Source organism: Macaca nemestrina, chromosome 18 (genome assembly GCF_043159975.1).
Source record: "Macaca nemestrina isolate mMacNem1 chromosome 18, mMacNem.hap1, whole genome shotgun sequence".
Classification (NCBI taxonomy): Eukaryota; Metazoa; Chordata; class Mammalia; order Primates; family Cercopithecidae; genus Macaca; species Macaca nemestrina.
In genome coordinates this window covers 52,374,242-52,398,731 of record NC_092142.1, presented here as the reverse complement: position 1 = coordinate 52,398,731, position 24,490 = coordinate 52,374,242, and the positions used below count along the sequence as shown (strand labels likewise).

The following is a 24,490-nucleotide window of genomic DNA, read 5'->3' as shown; positions in this document are numbered from 1 at the left end:
AACTTAACCACTATGAGTTGACATACCTCAACTAAATGGTGATAACGCTTGTTCTATCTAATTTACAGGATCATCCTGAGGGTAAAATAAAAGCTTGTTTAGAAGCCTTTAAGGCCCTTTACCAAAAAAAAAAAAAAAGTCAACCAGTCCTTCTCTTTGCCAGACTACAGAAAGGCACTGAGAGACGGACAGGAACATAGTTTACTCAGCCAGATCATGTAAATATACAAAGAGCTTAGGAAACTTGAAAGCACCGTCCATATGGGTGCTTTATGTGCCAGAAACTACATTGTTGCCTTATTTAATCTTCAGAACAGCTCTGTGAGGTAAACACACATATCTTCAGTTTAGAGATCACAAAACTCAACTTTCCAGCGGTTAAGTAAATTGTTCAGTCACCCAGGTCTGTCGGGTTCTAAAGCCACCATACACTATCTTTCTTCTGCAGATATAACAATTCAAAGAGGGAAATCGTAATTGAATCAAAATTCTATTAATGCAAATACAAATTTAAAATAACCTCACTCATCAGTACACATAGCCAAAAACATCATATTTAAATAATACCTTGGTTAGGCTTTGCATCCTGGGCCTATTTGCCCCCCTCTTTATCCAAAGTAATTATAAAACTACTTGAGAAATTAAATGGCCTCAGGTTTAAATGCCACACACACACAGTAGAAGAGCTGATAAACAATCCGTACTTCCGTGTTACTTCCCATTGGCCCATGAAAGGGAGGTGCCTACAGAACTAACAGTCACTGGCTAGAATGGCCATTTTTCTCATCCGCAAGCCCAGTCCGAAGGCTGCGACCTAACACGCCCGGATCCCGACAACAGGAGTCCTGTGCAATGCCCGGGGTGACCAAAAAGCCCTCGAGGTAGCCACAATCCTGAGCCTAGTGACAAATGGGAGCATGTATCTATATCTGGGTCGGCGGAGGGCTCATTTCATGTGGCCTGGGGGAAAATGAGTCTTAATTTGTTTACACAGACGTAAACACAGACCAAAACGCATCAGCTCGTTGACTCTAACGCCAGCGACGTCTGGGCAAAGGCAATTTGGTTAACAGGGGGAAGCGAACAGACGGAGACGCCTGGAGACCCAGGTGCCACAGCCCGGTTAATCGCGGTGCAAATAAGGGCAAGTCCCCTCCCCTTCTCCGTGCGGTCTTGATAACGACACTAGTTCATTCTACTAACAAGGCGGGCGGGGGGTCAGATGGGCCACACACACCCATCTTCCTCATCGGGACCCCAGCGCGATCTCAGCTTCCCTATGTTACTTTAGGGCAAAACGCGTTCCCCATTCGGAAGCCGCGGGGAAGCGCGGCGAGAGCAGGTTCGCCCTCGGAGCGGCTAAGTGCCTCGGAATAGCGCAGAGGGGGTCCCCACGCCTCTCCCGGCTGGGATCCCGCAACCCGCCCGAGGGTCTCTCGTGGCGCGCGACGCGGCTCGGAAGGCACCGGTTCACGCCGACTAGGCCGGAAGCGCCCCTCCGCCCGCGAGCGCACCTCCAGAGTGTAGCTCTCGCTCATGCTGCGGTAGCTGTCCCAGGCCTCGGCCCGCGCCGCCTCGTCCATGTTGAGGCGGCTGCACAGCTCGTCGAACCGCTGCTGGATCTGAGGGGTGGGCGACTCGTTAGGCGGCGCGGCGTCCTCCGCCTCGCCGTCGTCCTCCTCCTCCTCATCCGAGGCTGCCGCCGCCGGAGGAGGAGGCGGGGGCGGCGGCGACTGGTCACCTCCCGACGGCATAGCGCACCCCTGGGCAGCCGGACCTCAGGTGAGGTGAGGGCCCCGGCCCGCAGCCATTCAAACCGCGAAGCGCCCGCCCGTCCGCCGCCCGCTCCGCGCCTGCGCCTGCGCCGCTGCCAACGACGCTGACCTCCTGCAGGCACCCGTAGTCTTGAGCACGGCCTGCTGGGAAATGTAGTCCAGGCCGACGGTTCAAGGGGGCCAAAAATCATGTTTAAAAAAATTAGCTCGCCTAGTTTCACCAGGGGTGAAATAAAAGCACCTTCCCCGCATTTTAAGCACATACCTCCCCATCGTGAGAACATTCAACAGGGTTGTACTGACGAGAAAATGTCCAAAAGACACTGAAGTGTGAAGGTTTCGCATCCAGGCTGTCCCCAGAAGTAAAACTTCCTCATCGCCTGGATATCCTTATCTAAAAAACCAGGATAATAGCAAGGGCCTGTCTGTGTACCTTCACGAAACTGCCTTTGCAAAAATCCTAACAGTGAGAAAGTTATCACTGGGAAAGGGATCTGACCTAAATGACTCCATGCTTCTCACCTCCGAGCTGCACTCGTTCATTCCCAGGCGAAGACCCAACTAACTACAGGAGGAATTTAATTTGTAGTTTCACTTTGAAGCAAAGATTTTTACAGCGCTTTCCCAAAACAAACCCCCTTCTTGCCTGAGGATCAGTCTGCCTTTGTAGAACTAACAAATTAGCCACAAGATTAGAAATTATGATTTAGGAGTCTTGCAGCCAGAGGCTACAAGATTCCTAACCTCCCCAGTTGCTCTCAGGGATAACATCACTATTGTAAAACCTAAGATTGGTGCTGGAGATACTTTTCAGACCCCGCATTCCGATGCATGAGCTGGCGCCACTCAGACCATAATCTGGCTCAACCAGTTCTACAGTCCCACTCAGAAACAGAAGACAGCAAGAGCCCACTTCAACCCCCTAAGATTTCACCTCCCACCTGACAAATTAGCATTCGCCACTCCCTGGCCCCCTACCCGCCAAGTCATTCTTTAAAAACCCCAGTCTCCGAATTTTCTGGTAGCTGACTCTGAAGGGCAGACAGTCCTTTTTTTTTTTTTTTTTTTTTTTTTTTTTTTTTTTTTTTTTTAAATTTGAGACAGAGTCTGGCTCTGTCGCCCAGGCTGGAGTGCAGTGGCACGATCTTGGCTCACTGCAACCTCCGCCTCCCGGGTTCAAGCGATTATCCTGCCTCAGCCTCCTGAATATCTGGGATTACAGGTGCGTGCTACCGCGCCCGGCTAATTTTTATATTTTCAGTAGAGGCAGGGTTTCACTATGTTGACCAGGCTGGTCTCGAACTCCTGACCTCAAGTGATCCGCCCGCCTCGGCCTCCCAGAGTGCTGGGATTACAGGCTTGAGCCACCATGCCCGACCAATTCATTTTTTTTCGAATTCTCCTTTCTTTAATTTTTAAAATTGCCAATCCTTGATTTATAAATGAGCTTGATATAAAACATTTTCCAGATTGAGGAGCTGTAAGAAGGCATTACTGTTTTGCTATTTTTGTTTTGCTTCCTGGGGCATGTAAACTGACACAGGGAAAACTGCTGGGACAAAAGCAGGGGCTTATGGAAGGTATAATGACAGGCGGGAGGACAGGAAATGGAACCCTGAAGATAGGAGAAAATCAGGTAGAGACAGGTAACAGGATATTTTGGGAACAATTTTGAGGCAATGAAACCCTCTTAAGAAAACCTTAGTAAAATTCACAGTAATCAGCAATGCTTTTGGAGTTGGCTGAGTGATGAGTCTCAAGGTGACTATGGGGCAAGAACAGAAGTTGAACACAAATGGTTTAGAAGTATCTGAAAATAAGTACATACGCTGGGCGTTGGAGTTCACAATGCCCAGCACTTTGGGAGGCCAAGGTGGCTGGACTGCTTGAGTACAGGAGTTCAAAATCAGTCTGGGCGACATGGTGAAACCCTGTCTCTACGAAAAATAGAAAAATTAACCCAGTGTGGTGGTACACACCTGTAGTCCTAGCTACTTGGGAGACTGAGGTGGGAGGATTGCCTAAGCCTGGGGAGGCTGCAGTGAACTGTGACCATGCCACTACAGCCTGGGCAACAGAGTGAGACCCTGTCTCAATAAATAAATAAATATTAAATAATTTGGCAAGGCGCGGTGGCTCGTGCCTGTAATCCCTACACTTTGGGAGGCCAAGTTGGGCAGATCATTTAAGGTTAGGAGTTTAAGACCAGACTGGCAAACATAGTGAAACCCCATTTCTACTAAAAATACAAAAAATTAGCTAGGAGTGGTGGCTGGCACCAGTAATCCCCGTTACTCAGGAGGCTGAGGCAGAATTGCTGGAACCCAGTAGCCTAAGGCTGCAGGTAGCTGGGATCATGCCACCGCACTCCAGCCTGGGCGACAGAACAACTCCATTTCAATAAATAAATAAATAAATAATAAGTTTATTAAAATCTTAGTATTTTACCTGTATATACACTGGGGATATTAATTTTAAAATAATGATATTGTTTCCTTTGGAAATCATTATCAACACTTTACTATGTCAAAGCAAATAAGAAGGCCATGAGCCTGATATCATCTGTCTCTGTAGCTGGAGCTTGTATGTAAGCAAACCAGAATTCAATGTAAACAGTAAGACAACAGTAAAACAAAACTTAAGCTTAACCAATCAGAAACTGCCAACTAACCTCTAATTAGGGATTTTCCTTTTTTTTTTTTTTTTGGTGACAGAGTCTTGCCTTGTCACACAGGCTGGAGTGCAATGATGCAATCTCAGCTCACTGCAACCTCTGCCTCTCAGGTTCAAGCGGTTCTCCTGCCTCAGCCTCCAGAGTGGCTGGGAGTACAGGAGCCCACCACCAAAACCGACTAATTTTTGTATTCTTAGTAGAGAGGGGGTTTCACCACATTGGCCAGGCTGGTCTTGAACTCCTGACCTCAAATGATCCACCCACCTCGGCCTTCCAAAGTGCTGGGATTCCAGGCATGAGTCACTGAGCCCAGCTCACACACCCAAATAAGGCAAACACCCAGCTGTAGCCAATCAAGTAATTGCTTTAGTTTTCTATTAAAGCTTACGGCTCACCTGCAGGGTGAAGCGCTCTGAATCTCTTAAGTGCTGCCCAATTCATGAATTGTTCTTTGCTTAAATAAACTGTTAACTTGTCCAAAGTTTTTCTTTTAGCAACTAAGAGAAAAACTTAAATTGTTTTAACAATTAAAGTTTAACTTCAAATTGTTTAACTTAAATAAATGATGTGAAATTATCTTTACTACTTTTAGTAAAAATGTAATTTAAATAATTATTGCAATGTAAGTAAAATTGGTGGCAATAAACCATCAAATAAGTATTTTATTAAAATATCCTTTGCTTGTTAATACAAATGTTTTCAAAGCCTTTTAGAATGGTGGTGGGATGGAGGTGTGAGTATTACCTGAAAGGGGTCCCCATCCAGACCCCAAGAGACGGTTCTTGGATCTCATGCAAGAAAGAATTCAGGGCGAGTCCACAGTGCAAAGCGAAAGCAAGTTTATTAAGAAAGTAAAATGGGCCGGGCGCGGTGGCTCAAGCCTGTAATCCCAGCACTTTGGGAGGCCGAGACGGGCGGATCACGAGGTCAGGAGATCGAGACCATCCTGGCGAACACGGTGAAATCCCGTCTCTACTAAAGAAATACAAAAAACTAGCCGGGCGAGGTGGTGGGCGCCTGTAGTCCCAGCTACTCTGGAGGCTGAGGCTGGAGAATGGCGTGAACCCGGGAGGCGGAGCTTGCAGTGAGCTGAGATCTGGCCACTGCACTCCAGCCTGGGCTACAGAGCGAGACTCCGTCTCAAAAAAAAAAAAAAAAAAAGGAAAGTAAAATGATGAGAGAACAGTTACTCCATAGAGAGTAGGTTGTTCCCGAAAGTAAAAGGAGGAATGCATCCACCCTAGGTACAATACTTGTTTATATATAGGATCTAAAAAGATCATGAGGAGATGTGCTCTGCTGCAAGGATTTGTGATAAAGGATTAATCTTCCTAATTACCATATTTTGCAAGAATTGATATCATTATCTTTAAAGCAAAATTAGGAATGCTTCTATTCTCAAGATATCAGGATATCAGAACACTCCTAAGTATGGGTCTGTTTAGTAAATGTTATCAATGTGTTCCCTTAACTATGAACATCTAGAGGCTAGGAATACCTAACTTTCTGGGAATGCAGCCCAGCAAGTCCCAGTCTCATTTTTCCTAGCCCTCACTCAAGATGGAGTCACTGTGGTTTGGACACCTCTGATATGGGGAAGTTAAATTCCTTGAGGTTATTATTTGACTTACGAAACTTAGTCATAAAATGTAAGAGGTCTTTCACCTGACTGGCACATGTGCTCTCTCTGTCTCTCATTCTCTCAGTCATTCTTCATTCACCCTTTGAACCCAGCCAAAATACTGTGGGAAAGACCAGGTCACCTATTGTCAAATATAAACAAAGCCGAACGTTATCACCTATTGTCAAATATAAACAAAGCCAAACGTTAGTTAAAGTGTGGAAAACAGATTTTACTCAGTAACTACTAACAGACAGCAGGGGAAGAGCTAAGCTTCATTCCAATTTTTGTAGATGTGACTGGGTCTTTTAAAGAAAGAGTAAAAGAGGAGGGGGAGAGAGCAGAGCTTGAGTAAAAAATTACAAAGGGTGGGTCAATGTTAATGTCACTAGGCTAGTTGTGTCTACTAGCCAGTAACTATGAAAATCAAGCTACTGTCCCCTACACAGACTGGAAGACAGAACCCCTATTCTTCCTGATGATTTCAATGGGAGAGTGGGGGCAGGAAGCCCGGGATCATTCCAAAGAATTGACCCTAAGCTCCCAGAAGCAATGCAAAAATTTGATCCTCTCTCTCTCTCTCTTTTTTCTTTTCTTTTCTTTTGCTCATGAGATATGGTCATCTCTTACATGCAGAGGTTTGGAAGGAGTCTTTATGTGCCAAGAATTCTGCAGTTATCACCACATGGATTGGACCCAAGGCCTTTGGCCCTCAGCTGTGTTGAATGAGCCAGTTTGGAAGCAGAAGCAGATCCTCCAGCCTTCAGTCAAATTGCCCCAGCTGATACAATAGAGATGAACTTTCCCACTGAGCCCTGCCCAACTGAAATCTGTGGGACAAAAAATGATGTTTGACATTAACATTCCTTCAAAGAAAGAGATTTTAAGTCACAGCCATTTTTGATCGTGGAAGTTAACTGATTCATCTTAGTTTTTGAGCAAGATGCTAGGAGTTGAAATTGTAACTGCCCAGTGAGTTTTTCTGTCCTGCTGCCCAGACAGAACTGATTTATCAAGACAGGGGAATTGCAATAGAGAAAGAGTTTAATACACGCACAGCCAGCTAAACAGGAGACCGGAGTTGTATGACTCAAATCGGTCTCCTTGAAAATTTGGAGAGTAGGGTTTTTTAAGGATAATTTGCTGGGCAGGGGTCTAGGGAGTGGGAACACTGGTGGAGTTGGGGATGAAATCACAGAGAGTCTAAGCAGGTTCTTTCTGCTGTCTTCTGTTCCTGGGTGGGATTGCAGAACTGGTTGAGCCAGATTACTCATCTGGGTAGTGCCAGCTGCTCCATCAGAATGCAGGGTCTAAAAATATCTCAAACACCAATCTTAGGTTTTACAATAGTGATGTTATCCCTAGGAGCAATTGGGAAGGTTAGGAATCTTGTAGCCTCTGGCTGCAAGACCCCTAAATCATAATTTCTAATTTTAGGGCTAATTTGTTAGTTCTACAAAGGCAGTCTCATTTCTAGGCAAGGAGGGGGTTTGTTTGAAGAAAGAGCTGTTATTATTTTTGTTTCAAATTAAACTATAAACTAAATCCCTCCTATAGTTAGCTTGGCCTATGCCCAGGAATGAACAAAGGCAGTTTGGAGTTTAAAGACAAGATGAGATGGTTAGGTGAGGTCTCTTACACCATCGTCATTTTCTCACTGTCATAATTTTTGCAAGATGGTTTCAAAATAAGAGTCCTAGACTATGCTAACCCAACACTTCTTTCCCTTATCTTACCTCCTTGTCCTCCCAGAAGCAGGAATGGCTATCTTAATACACAAATCTGACCATGTCTTCCCCTACTTAGCTGGTTTTCTTGCTGTTCTTGGCACAAAGTCTACCCCTTCCATACCATGAGTTCCCTCCCTCTTGCCCCTTCATCCTCACTGAAAATTGCACTCCCACACTTCCCCCACCCCTTTTTCAGTCACCCTTTTCCAACAGTTAGGTACAACCTTAAATGGCTCTCTGGTATTTCTATTGAATACTCTCATGACGCTTATTATAACCATAATAAATTATTTACATGTTTAACTATTTCATGTCTATTTTCTTCCCTATGCTTTAAGTACTATGAGATTATGAGAAGTGGCTGTTTGGTTCTGGGCTATAACTGCAGCGCCCAGTATGGGGCCGAACATGGAGTTGACTCACTATAATACTTATCGAATAAGTGACTGATTATAATCAAGATATATCTTGTTCTTATTGAAGCCTCAGATTTTGTGGATGTAAAATTCTTACTCATGTTGTGATCTGATAGCACAACAGAATGCCAAAGAACATACGTGTCAGTCATCTAAAAATGATTTTTTCCTTTGCATTATAGAGTCATCCCCGGTATCTGCAGGAGATTGGTTCCAGGACCCTAAGGATACAAAAATCCAAGATTGCTCAAGCCTCATATAAAATAGCATAGTATTTGCATATAACCTACTCACATCCTCCCGTGTACTTTAAATCATTTCTAGATTACTTATAATACCTAATACAATGTAAATGCTGGGTAAATAGTTGTTATGCTGTATTGTTTTATTTGCATTTATTTATTTTTTTATTTTTTTGAGACAGAGTCTCACTGTGTCACCCAGGCTGGAGTGCAATGGTGCGATCTCAGCTCACTGCAACCTTCGCCTCCTAGGTTCAAGCGATTCTCCTGCCTCAGCCTCCCAAGTAGCTGGGACTACAGGCACCCACCACCATGCCCGGTGTATTTTTAGTAGCAATAGGGTTTCACCGTGTTGGCCAGGCTGGTCTCAAACTCCTGAGCTCAAGTGATTGCCTGCCTCAGCCTCCCAAAGTGCTAGGATTACAGGCATGAGCCACCACACCCAGCTTGTATTTTATTTTTTAATTGTATTTAATTTTTTTAAAAAATATTTTTGGTCCATGATTGGTTGAATCTGTGGTTGTGCAATCCACAGATATGGAGGGCTGACTGTATATATCACCTTAAAATAAATGGCATAATTGTGAAACCACACATAAATATTTTATACAATAAAACAAGTGGTCTACAAACTTTTTGGTCATGTTTTCCTAATGGAATTACCTCCTGGCATATTTTAACATCTAAAATTTTTCATTAAATTATAAAATTTGACTTTTAAAAATTCAATGGGATTTTCGTGTTCTACCCCTTTGTTTCATTTTTCTTGCATGCTTAGGTAGGAAAAAGTTGTTGGCTAAGTTAATCAAGAGAACCTGAGAGTAAAGCCAATATTTTAGGTAAAAATGTGACCCTTAATTTCTGGAAAACTGAGTTCCTTTTGGCTTATACATTAGGCCTGGAAGGCAATGAACTCTTACAGAAATGGCAAAATCTTACTAAAGATAACTTACAGGGGAATATTTCAAATGAACAACAACACATTGAAGTATACATTTAAATATACATTGAAGTATATTTAAAAATGACTATATTTAAAAATGAAGTATATTTAAAAATGAGGATTGCTCTCAGCAAAGTCCCTTTTGGCTAAGAATGGGATTGGCACTATGGGATGTTACCTGCTATTTGGATTAATCTGTCTTACACTTTTTGCTGATGGCTATGGATAATAACAGGATTAGGCATGTACAGAACCATGGGACATGGGGAACTTTTTCCTCCCCACCGGGGAAACTTAAGAGCTGATGGTACTGCTTAAAAAAAGATCCTTTCACTACTGAAAAGGAGCCACCTGAACTTTTCAGTGTTGCTGCAATGGTTGGGTCTTTCTCTGACCTCCCTAAGCTCTTCACCTTCCCCACCCTGCCATAGGCCATGGTTTCCTCTCTCCTTTCCCTTTCTTATCTTTTCTATTACTCAGGGCAACCACTTTGCCCAGGGACCACATGTTGAAACTCCTAGTTGGAGATGGGATTAAAGATAACAGGGCTCATCTGGGGCATATTTAAGCCTTGTCAGTTTTATACTGCGGGCTAAGGAGTGGATAATGTCTATGTTTTATCACATGCATTTTGCTCCAACCAGAACAAAAAGTAATAATAATTGTCCTTCATGATGTGGTTTGGCCCCCAGGGCAATGGTGTGGTAAGTTTGGTCACTAGGGCCACACTTAGGGACAACAACCCCAGTAGCCTGGCATGCTGGCAAAGGGTAATAATTTCTTACCAGTCAGATTTCTGGCTTTTCCTCTTTTTCTCTGTGCAAACTGGTTACATGAACAGTAAAATCACTGCTTATCTCCTCTGTAAAGTTTTAATTAATACGAAAAAGAATTCTGAGGCTGGTCTTAAGCTGTGGTGAATCTAGTGTGGTTTGTGTCTTTCTGTATCATTCTGTCATAAAAGAAGGGTACCTAGGACTCCCATAAGCCCACTGTTCAAGATGCCTTAGCAAATTGAATGAGGTTTCCTTCTTGTCTTGTATGTCCTTGGGAGCTGGACCTTGTAACCATGTGGCTATGCTTTCTCTTTTCACATTGGTGGCCCAGTTCAACCCCTAGCTTATGGGATGAGCCTTTCTGATTCATATTTGGGTGACCTTTGCATTTTTAATTTTCTTCCCCTCCATGAAATGTCTTGAATTTTCCTTTCTCAGAGCACCTATGGGGTTACTTCATAGGTGAAGTTTAAAAGTTTAAAAGCCAGAAATATTGGCCATTTTGCCTGGCTAAAGTTGGGTAAAAAGAAATTTTAAAAATTTAAAATAACTTTATTAAATAGTGCTATGGTTAAAAGTCAGATTAATTAAAAGTAGATATTCAAGATCTAATAGCTTGGGACACCATGGGAAAAACAGGAGGCACCAGAGACCCTTTCTGGGCTCTGTTCTTCTGAGGACTCCACCCTAAAGCCAATAACCAATTAAAAAACTAAAAAACTGGCAAATAAAAAATCTTACAACTACTGTAGCAATCTTCTTCTGTCTGTCTGTGTAGTTATATATGTGTTGTGTGTGTTATGTTTATATAAAAACTAATTAATTGGCTTAAGCAAAAATAAGCACTTAAATGTTTTAAAGAAAAATAAAAATGTTAATGCCTTTTAGTTCATGTAACTTTAGTAATCTTTAGGAAATAAAAATAGCTTTAAAGATTATTAATAAAATAAGGACATTAGTCTAAAATATGCAGGTCAGATATTAGGTGTGCTAAATGCTTTAAGATCATAAATTGCTTTAACTTTAAAAGAATCATTCAATTTATTTTGGAGATATTACATTGTAAATAAGGCCTGGGGATATATGAAATTAGCCATGCCCCCAACTATGCAAGAAGGTTATAAAGAAAATAAATTTTATACAAAAAGGATCTGATATGGTAAATTCTTGTCCTAAAGTAAAATGACTGGTTGTTTAAAAAGAGGGATGTTTAGGACAAGTCAGAAAGTCCAAGCATGTCATAGATGTTCTGTATAAGTCGTGAAAGGAGTCATAGAAGCTGGGCCCCACACTCAGCTGGCCACGATGGCAGGTCTCCGTCTCTTTCTCACTTCCCCTCTTTTCCTCTTGGTTGTCTGGGACAAGCTCCCTCTGGGCTGCCGGAGTGCCCAGGCTAGGTACTGCAAAGTCCCATGGCAAGTGCCAGTGATAGGTGAAGCTGGTTGGGCTTCTGGGATGGATGGGGACTTGGAGAACTTTTCTGTCTAGCTAAAGGATTGCAAATGCACCAATCAGTACTCTTTGTCTAGCTAAAGGTTTGTAAATGCACCAATTAGTGCTCTGTGTCTGGCTAATCAGGTAGGGACTTGGAGAACTTTTGTGTCTAGCTAAAGGATTGTAAATGCACCAATCAGCACTCTGTCTCGAGCTAAAGGTTTGTAAATGCACCAATCAGTACTCTGTCAAAATGGACCAATCAACTCTCTGTAAAATGGACCAATCAGCAGGATGTGGGTGGGGTCAGATAAGGGAATAAAAGCAGGTCACCCAAGCCAGCAGCAGCAACCCGCTCAGGTCCCCTTCCATGCTGTGGAAGCTTTGTTCTTTCACTCTTTGCAATAAATCTTGCTGCTGCTCACTCTTTGGGTCCACGCTGCTTTTATGAGCTGTAACACTCACCACGAAGGTCTGCAGCTTCACTCCTGAGGCCAGCGAGACCATAAACCCACCAGAAGGAAGAAACTCTGGATGCATCTGAACATCTGAAGGAATAAATTCCAGACACACCATCTTTAAGAACTGTAACACTCACTGCGAGGGTCCGCAGCTTCATTCTTGAAGTCAGCAAGACCAAGAACCCACCAATTCTGGACACATTTTGGTGCCCCAAATGAGACAATCACCTATCGCCAAGCAGTGAGACTACTGCGTATTGCCAAGCAGTGACTACCATCAGTCCCCTTTTGCTTGCTATTCTGTCCTATTTTTCCTTAGAATTTGGGGGCTAAATATGGGCACCTGTCAGCCAGTTAAAAGCGACTAGCACAGCCACCAGACTAAACAGATGGGTGTGAGGCTTTCTGGGAAAGGGCTTCAGAGTTGGAAGCATTGGTTTGCCTGGAACCAGCTTCTGCTTTTCCTGTACTTCTGGGCTGAGCCAAGGGTCAACAGAGAGGAAAGTCATTCAGCTCTGGGGTCCCAACAATAAGTTGGTTGACCCTGCGGCCATGAGTGGAACTGTCAAAGGCATGTTGCCCAAGTGAGACTCACCCATCTATCCTATCTATCCTGACCCTTGCCCCCAGGGTCCTAATGCCTGCCAAACTTCCTCTTGCCTCTTTTCTCCGAGGCTAGCCCCACTTCTGAAAACCACTCCCTGTCTCTGGTGCTTTTCTAGTTTCTCCTGTAAGAATGACTTCTAGTATAAACTCCAGGACTCTGTTCCCTTCTTTAGGCACCCGGGCTTACCAATCAGAAAGACATAATTTTTGCCCAAAGCCCCATCGTAGCGGGGACTATCTGGAATTTTAGGATCCCTCCTCAGACTAGAAGGCCTAACAAAAGCTATTACTGAAGCTAGGATATGGGGAGCCTCAGAAATTGTATCCTTCCTATTCATATAAGTGAGGACAAAAGATGTCACTCTTCCAACCCTGGAGATCCCTCCCTTCCCTCAGGGTATGGCCGTCCACTACATTTTTGGAGCATAACATCTTTATAGGACATAGGTAAGGTCCCAATACTAACAAGATAATGCTTAGGATTCTAACAGGTTTTCGAGAATGCATCAGTAAGGGCCACTAAATCCGACCTTCCTTGGGCCTCCTTGTGGTCTGGGGGGAAAACTAGTGTTTCTGCTGCTGCGTCAGTGAGCGCAACTATTCTGATCAGCAGGGTCCAGGGACCATTTCAGGTTCTTGGGCAGGGGTTGTTTCTGCTGCTGTGTTGGTGAGCGCAACTATTCTGATCAGCAGGGTCCAGGGACCATTTCAGGTTCTTGGGCAGGGGTTGTTTCTGCTGCTGTGTTGGTGAGCGCAACTATTCTGATCAACAGAGTCCAGGGACCGTTGTGGGTTCTCGGGCAGGGGGAGAAACAAAACAAGCCAAAACCATGGGCAGTTTTGTCTTTCAGGTGGGACATACTCAGGCATCAACAGGCTCACCCTTGAAATGCATCCTAAGCCACTGAGACCAATTTGACCCACAAAACCTGAAAAAGAGGTGGCTCATTTTTTTCTGCACTATAGCCTGGCCCCAATATTCTCTCTCTGATGGGGAAAAATGGCCACCCAAGGAAAGTATAAATTACAATAGTATCCTGCAGCTTGACCTTTTCTGTAAGAGGGAAGGCAAATGGAGTGAAATACCTTATCTCCAAGCTTTCTTTTCATTGAAGGAGAATACACAACTAAGCAAAGCTTGCAATTTACATCCCACAGGAGGACCTCTCAGCTTACCCCCATATCCTAGCCTCCCTATAGCTCCCCTTCCAATTAATGATAAGCCTCCTCTAATCTCCCCTGCCCAGAAGGAAATAAGAAAAGAAACCTTCAAAGGACCACAAAAATCCCCGGGCTATTGGTTAGGTCCCCTTCAAGCTGTAGGGGGAGGCGAATTTGCCCCAACCCAGGTACATGTCCCCTTCTCCCTCTCTGATTTCAAGCAGATCAAGGCAGACCTGGGGAAGTTTTCAGATGATCCTGATAGGTACATAGATGTCCTACAGAGTGTATGGCAAACCTTCTGCCTCACTTGGAGAGATGCCATGCTACTGTTAGATCAAATTCTGGCCTTTAATGAAAAGAATGCAGCTTCAGCTGCAGCCCGAGAGTTTGGAGATACCTGGTATCTTAGTCAAGTAAATGACAGAATGACAGCCAAAGAAAGGGACAAATTCCCTATCGGTCAGCAAGCCATCCCCAGTATGGATCCCCACCTGGACCCTGACTCAAATCATAGGGATTGGAGTCGTAAACATCTGTTGACTTGTGTTCTAGAAGGACTAAGGAGAATTAGGAAAAAGCCCATGAATTATTCAATGATGTCCACCATAACTCAGGCAAAGGAAGAAAATTCTTCTGCCTTCCTTGAGCGGCTACAGGAAGCCTTAAGAAAATATACTCCCCTGTCACCCGAATCACTTGAGGGTCAATTGATTCTAAAAGATAAGTTTATTACCCAATCAGCCGCAGGTATCAGGAGAAAGCTCCAAAAGCAAAAGCAAGCCCTGGGCCCTGAACAAAATCTGGAGGCACTATTAAACCTGGCAACCTCAGTGTTCTATAATAGGGACCAAGAGGAACTGGCCCAAAAGGAAAAGCAAGATCAGAGAAAGGCTGCAGCCTTAGTCATGGCCTTCAGATAAACCTTGGTGGTTCAGAGAGGACGGAAAATGGAGCAGGCCAATCATCTGGTGGGGCTTGTTATCAGTGTGGTTTACAAGGACACTTTAAAGAATATTGTCCAATGAGAAACAAGCCACCCCCTCATCCATGTCTGCTATGCCAAGGCAATCGCTGGAAGGTGCACTGCCCCAAAAGACAAAGGTTCTCTGGGTCAGAAGCCCCCAACTAGATGATCCAACAACAGAACCGAGGGTGCCCGGGGCAAGCGCCAGCTCATGTCATCACCCTCACTGAGCCCCGGGTATGTTTAACCATCAAGGTCCAGGAAATTGACTTCCTCCTGGACACTGGTGTGGCCTTCTCAGTGTTAATCTCCTGTCCTGGACGACTGTCCTCAAGGTCTGTTACCATCCGAGGAATCCTGGGACAGCCTGTAACCAAGTATTTCTCCCACCTTCTCAGTTGTAATTTGGGAGACTTTGCTCTTTTCGAATGCCTTTTTGTTATGCCTGAAAGTCCCACACCCTTACTAGGGAGGGATATATTAGCCAAAGCTGGAGCTATTATCTACATGAATATGGGGAACAAGTTACCCATTTGCTGTCCCCTATTTGATGAGAGAATCAACCCTGAAGTCTGGGCATTGGAAGGACAATTTGGAAGGGCAAAAAATGCCCGCCCAGTCCAAATCAGGCTAAAAGACCCCACCACTTTTCCTTATCAAAGGCAATATCCCTTAAGGCCTGAAGCTCATAAAGGATTACAGGATATTGTTAAACACTTAAAAGCTCAAGGCTTAGTAAGGAAATGCAGCATTCCCTGTAACACTCCAATTCTAGGAGTACAAAAACCAAATGGTCAGTGGAGACTAAGTGCAAGTTCTTAGACTCATCAATGAGGCAGTAATTCCTCTATATCCAGTTGTACCCAACCCCTATACCCTGCTCTCTCAAATACCAGAGGAAGCAGAATGGTTCACTGCTCTGGACCTCAAGGATGCCTTCTTTTGTATTCCCCTGCCCTCTGACTCCCAGTTTCTCTTTGCCTTTGAGGATCCCACAGACCATACATCCCAACTTACATGGACAGTCTTGCCCCAAGGGTTTAAGGATAGCCCTCACCTGTTTGGTCAGGCACTGGCCCAAGATCTAGGCCACTTCTCAAGTCCAGGCACTCTGGTCCTTCAGTATGTGGATGATTTACTTTTGGCTACCAGTTCAGAAGCCCCGTGCCGACAGGCTACTCTAGATCTCTTGAACTTTCCAGCTAATCAAGGGTACAAGGTGTCTAGGTCAAAGGCCCAGCTTTGCCTACAGCAGGTCAAATATCTAGGCCTAATGTTAGTCAGAAGGACCAGGGCCCTCAGCAAGGAACGGAACAGCCTATACTGGCTTATCCTCACACTAAGACATTAAAACAGTTGCGGGGGTTCCTTGGAATCACTGGTTTTGCCAACTATGGATCCCTGGATACAACGAGATAGCCAGGCCCCTCTATACTCTAATCAAGGAGACCCAGAAGGCAATACTTATCTTGTAGAATGGGAACCAGGGGCAGAAACAGCCTTCAAAACCTTAAAGCAGGCCCTAGTACAAGCTCCAGCTTTAAGTCTTCCCACAGGACAAGACTTCTCTTTATGCATCACAGAGAGAGCACGGATAGCTCTTGGAGTCCTTACTCAGACTCGTGGGACCACCCCACAACCAGTGGCATACCTAAGTAAGGAAATTGATGTAGTAGCAAAAGGCTGGCCTCACTGTCTATGGGTAGTTGCAGTGGTGGCCATCTTAGTGTCAGATGCTATCAAAATAATACAAGGAAAGGATCTCACTGTCTGGACTACTCATGATGTGAATGGCATACTAGGTGCCAAAGGAAGTTTATGACTATCAGACAACCGCCTACTTAGATACCAGGCACTACTCTTTGAGGGACCGGTGCTTCAAATACATATGTGCGTGATCCTCAACCCTGCCACTTTTCTCCCAGATGGGGAACCAATCAAGTATGACTGCCAACAAATTATAGTTCAGACTTATGCCACCTGAGATGATCTCTTAGAAGGCCCCTTAGCTAATCCTGACCTTAACCTATACACCAATGGAAGTTCATTTGTGGAGAATGGGATATGAAGAGCAGGTTATGCCATAGTTAGTGATGTAACTGTATTTGAAAGTAAGCCTCTTCCCCCAGGGACTAGCACCCAGTTAGCAGAATTAGTAGCACTTACCTGAGCCTTAGAACTGGGAAAGGGAAAAAGAATAAATGTGTATACAGATAGCAAGTATGGTTATCTAATCCTTCATGCCTATGCTGCAATATGGAAAGAAAGGGAGTTCCTAACCTCTGGGGGAACTTCCATTAAATATTACAAGGAAACCATGGAGCTATTGCATGCAGTGCAAAAACCCAAGGGGGTGGCAGTCTTACACTGCCAAAGCCATCAAAAGGAGAAGGAGAGTGGACAACAGCAGCATACGCAGTTGGCACAGGCAGGGAAAGACCAGTAGAAAGGAAAGAGAGAAATACAGAAAAAGAGAGAGACAGAGAAAGGAAGAGATAGACAAATAGGGAGTCAGAGAGAAAGTCAGAGAGAAAGAAAGAAATAGACAAAGTCAAAGAGATAGAGAAAGAGACAGAGACAGAAAGTCAAAGAAGGAATGAGAGAAAGAGACAAAGAAGAAGCCAAAGGGAGAGAAACAGAGAGATAGAAGTAGTAAAGAAAAAACAGGGTACCCTATTCCTTTAAAAGCCAGGGTAACTTTAAAACCTATAACCGATAATTGAAGGTCTTCTCTATAACACTCTGATACCACCTTGTTGTCAGTGCAAACAAGGGCATACCCCTAAAGCACTAAGGCCACTGGCAACCCATAGCCTTCCTATCAAAAATCCTTGATCCAGCAGGTTTCCTAACAGGGGATCTAAATCTTAATTAATTACCATACAAACATGCGAGTTGTTTGCACTCAGCCAAATCTTAAAGTACTCACAGAATCAGTAAGGAACCATCTATACCAATTCTAAGTTGATATGGACTGAACGATGTTTTATTAATAGCAAAGAAAAATTAAAATCCCAAACTTACACGGTTTTCAACAAAAGTAAAGTTTGCTAAAAGTTAACAGTGTAGCATGCATTATCCTACTACCACACACTCTCAAAGGCTTCCTCAGAGAGTCTGCAAGAAATAATGAAATCTATCCTTACTCTACAATCCCAAATAGACTCTTTAGCAGCAGTGACTCTCCAAAACTGCTGAGGCCTAGACCTCCTCACTGCTGAGAAAGGAGGACTCTACACCTTCTTAGGGGAAGAGTGTTGTTTTTACACTAACCAGTCAGGGATACTACGAGATACTGCCCAGCGTTTACAGGAAAAGACTTCTGAAATCAGACAATGCCTTTCAAACTCTTATACCAACCTCTGGAGTTGGGCAACATGACTTCTCCCCTTTCTAGATCCCGTGGCAGCCATCTTGCTGTTACTTGCCTTTGGACCCTGTATTTTTAACCTTCTTGTCAAATTTGTTTCCTCTAGAATCGAGGCCATCAACCTACAGATGGTCTTACAAATGGAACCCCAAATGAGCTCAACTAAAAACTTCTACCAAGGACCCCTGGACCGACCCACTGGCCCTTCCATTGGCCTAAAGAGTTCCCCTCTGGAGGACACTACAACTGCAGGGCCACATCTTCACCCTTATCCAGCAGAAAGTAGCTAGGGCAGTCACTGGCCAAATTCCCAACAGCAGTTGGGGTGTCCTGTTTAGAGAGGGGATTGAGACGTGACAACATGCTAGCAGCCCTCGCTCGCTCATGGCACCTCCTAGGCCTCATTCTTGAGGTCAATGAGACCAAGAACCCACCAATTCTGGACACAATAAGTCTCTTATCTTAGAATATTTTTCCTTGTTTATGCCTCTATGAACAACAGAAATGAAAAGGGGGTCTATTATGTGCATTTATAGGGTATAGTTTTATTTGTGAAGGATTTTGCAGTCAGCCTTGTACTTGAGTAACCTTATACTTTGATAGATAAAAGAAGAAGATCCAATGTAGGTGAGAAACATTTTTTTTTTTTTTTTTTTTTTTTGAGATGGAGTCTTGCTCTGTCGCCCAGGCTAGAGTGCAGTGGTGTGATCTCGGCTCACTGCAAGCTCCGCCTTCCGGGTTCACGCCATTCTCCTGCCTCAGCCTCCCGAGTAGCTGGGACTACAGGTGCCTGCCACCACGCCCGGATAATTTTTTGTATTTTTAGTAGAGACGGGGTTTCACCATGTTAGCCAGGATGGTCTTGATCTCCTGACCTCCTGATCCACACGCCTCGGCCTCCCAAAGTGCTGGGATTACAGGTGTGAGCCACTGTGCCCGGCCTTAAGAAACTTTAATGGTACATATGACGCCTCATTTTCAGTCAAAACTGCTCTTAACCCACATCATGGGTTAAAGAGAACTTTGCCAGGAGGCCTTCACTCTTATAGAAGGACATCATTTGTTAGGTCCTTCTTTCATGGCTTACAATAAAAGAGGCAGTAATTAAAAATGTATCTCTCATGATAGGCTCTACAGCAAATTCTACTGTAAAGGCTATGGTTACAAAACAAACTTTCAATTCTCTTGTGAAAGTTTTGCTAAATATTAGAATTGGCTAAAGAGAAAAGTACCTATGCAGCTGCTAACACTTGTAGCCTAGGGAGAAATGCATCAAATGTAGATTATAAAAATTCAGTTGCAGGGGATTTATGAAAAAACCACTGAGTCAAGCGAATAGACTGAGTCAAGCGAATAGACTCTCCATCTAACTCATTTTTTAATCTACGTAATTTTAGGTGGTTAGGTTTATGGGGACCCTGCATAATGAGCATACTCCAAACTCTTGGTATTATCCTCCCGATAGTCATAAAAATAGTCTCCCTGGTGTGCTGTATTCTCTCAAAGTTTTTATTGCTTGCATGCAGCCATCTCTAGAATGTCAAATAGTCTCTCTTCAACTGGAATGACAAGGGCAGAAAAACATGTGCAACCATGAGGATACCATGACCTGTGAATGACACGCTGAGACTGGAAACCCAAAATGATAGTAACAGAGAGTGGTATTAAGGCCCTAAGTTTTGGTCACACTCTCACCTAAATGAGAACCTAACCAAAAAGGGGGGATTTTTAAAACAAAAAATTGGAGGCCATTGTTTTGGATTAAGCTCATGCACTAGGACCCAACGGGCCAAACCAAACTAAAATGGAGTTGCTCATGCTAAATGTGACATAATCAAACTAAGACTTTGAGGAAACACATATATCTTACAAAACACCAGGTTTTGTTTTTCTCCTGTAAACAGGACGTTCCAGCATAAGGAGATCTCCTCTACTCAGTCCTTGTTCCTACCTTTGCAAAACTCACTGTTCTACTGTTTCTCAGTGGGTTTCAAGACCAAATAAGTACATTTACAATGGTGATAGTGACATCAATAACTAAAGTTTTGGTCAATCTCTCAATATTAAGAAAATTTTTTTGTCTATAAATCTTCTTCCACCACGTGACTGCACTGGAGGCTCTGAATCTGTCATGATTCTGGGGGCTGCCAGATTTGTGAATTGTTCATTATTCAATTAAATTCCTTTAAATTTAATTCAGTTGAAGGTTTTCTTTGATCAATTTCAATTTTTTACTTGCAGATGCTATCTTACTCAGGCAAGGTTGAGGCAAATTTACATTTTCCCTGGTATGTGAGGAGTCTCTTGTGGAGATCTCAGTTAACCAGCACCTTTTCTCTGATGAATTCCATTCAGGTATTTATGGCCCTTATGGACTGATACTCTGAGCCCAGCAGGCCTACCCCTCAAACCAGCTCTTGCTATTGTGAACGAGAATCTGTCTGCTAAAAATTCAACCCACAGTATAAATTACAAACAAATAGCTAATTTTATACACAGGGAAGCGCAGGCAATTGGTAATAAATACACACTGCCCTTTTAGCCCTTGGTGTCATTATAAACAATTACTGTGGCTGGGTGCGGTGGCTCACACCTGTAATCCTACACTTTGGGAGGCCAAGGTGAGTGGATCACTTGAGGTCAGGAGTTCAAGACCAGTCTGGCTAACATAGCAAAACCCCATCTCTACTAAAAATACAAAAATTACTTGGGTGTGGTGGTGCATGCCTATAATCCCAGCTACTCTGGAGGCTGAGAAAGGAGAATCGCTTGAACCTGGGAGGCGGAGGTTGCAGTGAGCCAAGACCGTGTCACTGCATTCCAGCCTGGGAGACAGAGCGAGACTCTGTCTCAAACAAACAAAACATTTACGGCCAGGCACAGTGGCTCACAACTGTAATCCCCGCACTTTGAGAGGCCAAGGTGGGCAGATCACGAGGTCAAGTTAGAGACCATCCTGGCCAACATGGTGAAACCCCGTCTCTACTAAAAATACAAAAATTAACTGGGCATGGTGGTGCGTGCCTGTAGTCCCAGCTACTTGGAAGGCTGAGGCATGAGAGTCACTTGAACCCGGAAGTCAGGGGTTGCAGTGAGCCAAGATTGTGCCACTGCACTCCAGCCGGAGGACAGAGCAAGACTCCGTCTCAAAACAAACAACCAAACACAAAAACAAAAAACAATTATTGCCTTATGGTACCTACAAGGATGTTGGAGTGGTATGGTATCATGGTATGGTATTATCTACCCTCAACTGCTTTGTAGCACTGAGGTTTCAGACACTGATATAGCTGAATATTTGTCCCCACCCAAATCTTCTGTCTAATGTAATCCCCAATGTTAGGGGTGGGACCTGGTGGGAGGTGAGGTCTCATCTGGTCGGAGCCCTCATGGCTTGGTGCTGTCCTCCAAATGGTGAGTGTGTTGTCACGAGATCTGGTCAATTAAAAGCGCGTGGCTCCTCACACTCTCTCTCTTGCTCCTGTTCTTGCCATGTGATATGCCTGCTTGCACTTCGCCTCTGCCATGCTTGAAAGTTCCCCGAGGCCTCCCCAGAATCTTAGCAGACGCCAGCGTCGTGCTTGTGTTACAGGAAAGGGATTCCAATCCAGACCCCAAACCCCAAGAGAGGGTTCTTGGATCTCTCACAAGAAAGAATTCGGGGAGAGTCCATGGAGTAAAGTGAAAGCAGGCTTATTAAAAAGGTAAAGGAATAGGCCAGGCACTGTGGCTCACGCCTGTAATCCCAGCACTTTGGGAGGCTGAGGCGGGAAGATCACCTAAGGTCAGGAGTTTGAGATCAGCCTGGCCAACATGGTGAAACCCCACCTCTACTAAAAATACAAAAATTCACCAGTTGTGGTGGTGGGCGCCTGTAGTCCCAGCTACTCTGGTGGCTGAGGCAGGAGAATCGCTTGAACCTGGGAGGTGGAGGTTGCAGTGAGCCGAGATCGGGCCACTGCACTCCAGCCTGGGTGACAGAGCAGGGCTCTGTCCCCCCACAAAAAAAGGAAAAAAGAACATAAAGGAATAAAAGAAAAGAATGGCTTCTCCACAGGCAGAACAGCAGTGTGGGCCGTTTACCTACTTATACTTATTGTTAGTTCTAGATTATATGCTAAACAAGGGGTGGATTATTCATGAGTTTTCTGGGAAAGGGGTGGGCAATTCCTGGAACTGAGGGTTCATCCCCTTTTTAGACCATATAGGGTAACTTACTGACATTGCTGTGGCATTTGTAAACTGTCATGGCACTGGTGGGAGTGTCTTTAGCATGCTAATACATTATAATTAGCATATAATGAGCAGTGAGAACGACCAAAGGTTACTTTCATAGCCATCTTGGTTTTATTGGGTTTTGGCTGGCTTCTTTACCGCAACATGTTTTATCAGCAAGGTCTTTGTATCTTCTGCTGACCTATCTCATTCTGTGACTTAGAATGCCTCACCTCCTGGGAATGCAGCGCAGTAGGTTTCAGCCTTATTTTACCCAACCCCTATTCAAGATGGAGTTGCTCTGGTTGTAACGCCTCTGGCACTGGTACAGCCTGCAGAACTGTGAGCCAATTAAACCTTTTTTTTTTTTTTTCCTTTTTTGAGACAGAGTCTTGCTCTGTTGCCCAGGCTGGAGTGCAATGGCACGATCTCAGCTCACTGCAACCTCAGTCTCCCAGGTTCAAGTGATTCTCCTGCCTCAGCCTCCCGAGTAGCTGGGATTACAGGCGCCTGCCACCGTGCTGGTTAATTTTTTTTGTATTTTTTTTAGTATAGACAGGGTTTCACCATGTTAGTCAGGCTGACCTCAAACTCCTGACCTCAGGTGATCCACCCGCCTAGGCCTCCCAAAGTGCTGGGATTACAGGTGTGAGCCACCGTACCTGGCCCTAAACCTCTTTTTACAAATTATTCAGTCTCAGTTTGTTTTGTTGTTGTTGTTTGGTTGGTTCTCTTCTTTTTTTTCTTTTTCTTTGAGACAGACTCTCGTTGTGTCACCCAGGCTGGAGTGCAGTGGTGGGATCCTGGCTCACTGCAACCTTTGCTTCCCGTATTCAAGCAATTCTCCTGCCTCAGCCTCCCAAGTAGCTGGGATTATAGGCATGCGCCACCACGCCTGGCTAATTTTTTTTTTGTATTTTTAGTAGAGATGGGGTTTCACCATGTTGGCCAGGCTGGTCTCAAACTCCTGACCTCAAGTGATCCACTGCGTTGGCCTCCCACAGAGCTGGCCTCCCAAAGAGCTGGCATGAGCCACTGTGCCCAGCCTCAGGTGTTTTTTTTTTTAACAGCAACACACAAACGGCCTAACACTGACACTTTTACCTATTATTGTCTTCCTTCTTGCATTCAGCCTATAAGATGTTTCTTTTCACTGGGCTCACCATATGATCTCTTGGTAACCCTTTTTTTTCTTTCTTTTTCTTTTTTTTTATTTGAGACAGAGTCTTGCTCTGTCACCCAGGCTGGTGTGCAGTGGTGTGATCTCAGCTCATTGCAAGTTCCGCCTCCCGGATTTATGCCATTCTCCTGCCTCAGCCTCCCGAGTAGCTGGGACTACAGGTGCCTGCTACCACGCCGGCTAATTTTTTGTATTTTTAGTAGAGACGGAGTGTCACCATGTCAGCCAGGATGGTCTCGATCTCCTGACCTCGTGATCTGCCTGCCTTGACCTCCCAAAGTGCTGGGATTACAGACGTGAGCCACTGCACCCAGCTTTTCTTTCTCTTATTGTGGGGAGGGCTACTTGCTAACAGAGTAAGTAAAGTGGCTGGGAATATATATCAAGGATTAACAGGCCATGAGTAGCCAGTGCAGTGGCTCACTCCTCTAATCCTAAAACACTGGGAGGCTGAGATGGGAAGATCATCCAAGTGCAGGAGTTTGAAACCAGTCTGGGCAACATCACAAGACCCCCATCTCTACAAAAAATTTTAAAAATTTGCTGAGCGTTCTGGTGCATGCTTGTGGTCCCAGGTACTTGGGAGGCTTAGGTGAGAGGATTGCTTGAGCCCAGGGGTTCAAGTCTGCAGTGAGCTATGATTGCACCACTGCACTCCAGCCTGGGCAACAGAGTGAGACCCTGATTTAAAAAAAAAAAAAAAAAAAAGGCCACGGGTGAGAGCATATCTTGAGTAGAGGGCATGAACATTAATGATTGAGTTTAAGAGGTTTGGTTCTTGGAGTCTGATTAGTAATTTATTCATTTAACCAGAAAGCCTGCCATCCATCCATTAAAACATTCAACAAATGTTTAGTAAGTGCCTACTATATGTCAAATACTTTGCCAGACACAGGATATAGTAGTAAATTACATGAGT

The 24,490-nt window shown here is 44.3% G+C and overlaps 1 protein-coding gene and 1 long non-coding RNA gene across 8 annotated transcripts in view; one reads left to right on the top strand and one right to left on the bottom strand.

Moving 5' to 3' along the window:
* LOC105494099 (RB transcriptional corepressor like 2) overlaps positions 1 to 24,490 on the bottom strand; it is a 128,484-nt gene that overhangs the window by 61,395 nt on the left and 42,599 nt on the right. For 3 of the 7 annotated variants that reach the window (XM_011762207.2, XM_071084534.1, XM_011762208.2), the window contains exon 1: positions 1,515 to 1,754. The exons of 1 other annotated variant lie outside the window; for it this stretch is intronic. In XM_011762207.2, coding sequence (XP_011760509.1) covers positions 1,515 to 1,754 — 240 coding nt within the window. Of the gene's footprint in view, positions 1 to 567; positions 1,003 to 1,237; positions 1,359 to 1,514; positions 1,755 to 24,490 lie in introns of those variants that run through there. 3 more of the 7 variants (XM_011762209.3, XM_024796629.2, XM_011762211.3) reach the window with 2 other exon arrangements.
* On the top strand, positions 812 to 7,145 carry LOC139359878 (uncharacterized). Its single transcript, XR_011616466.1, has 3 exons — positions 812 to 881; positions 995 to 1,782; positions 6,684 to 7,145. It is a non-coding gene; the product is annotated as an uncharacterized lncRNA (long non-coding RNA).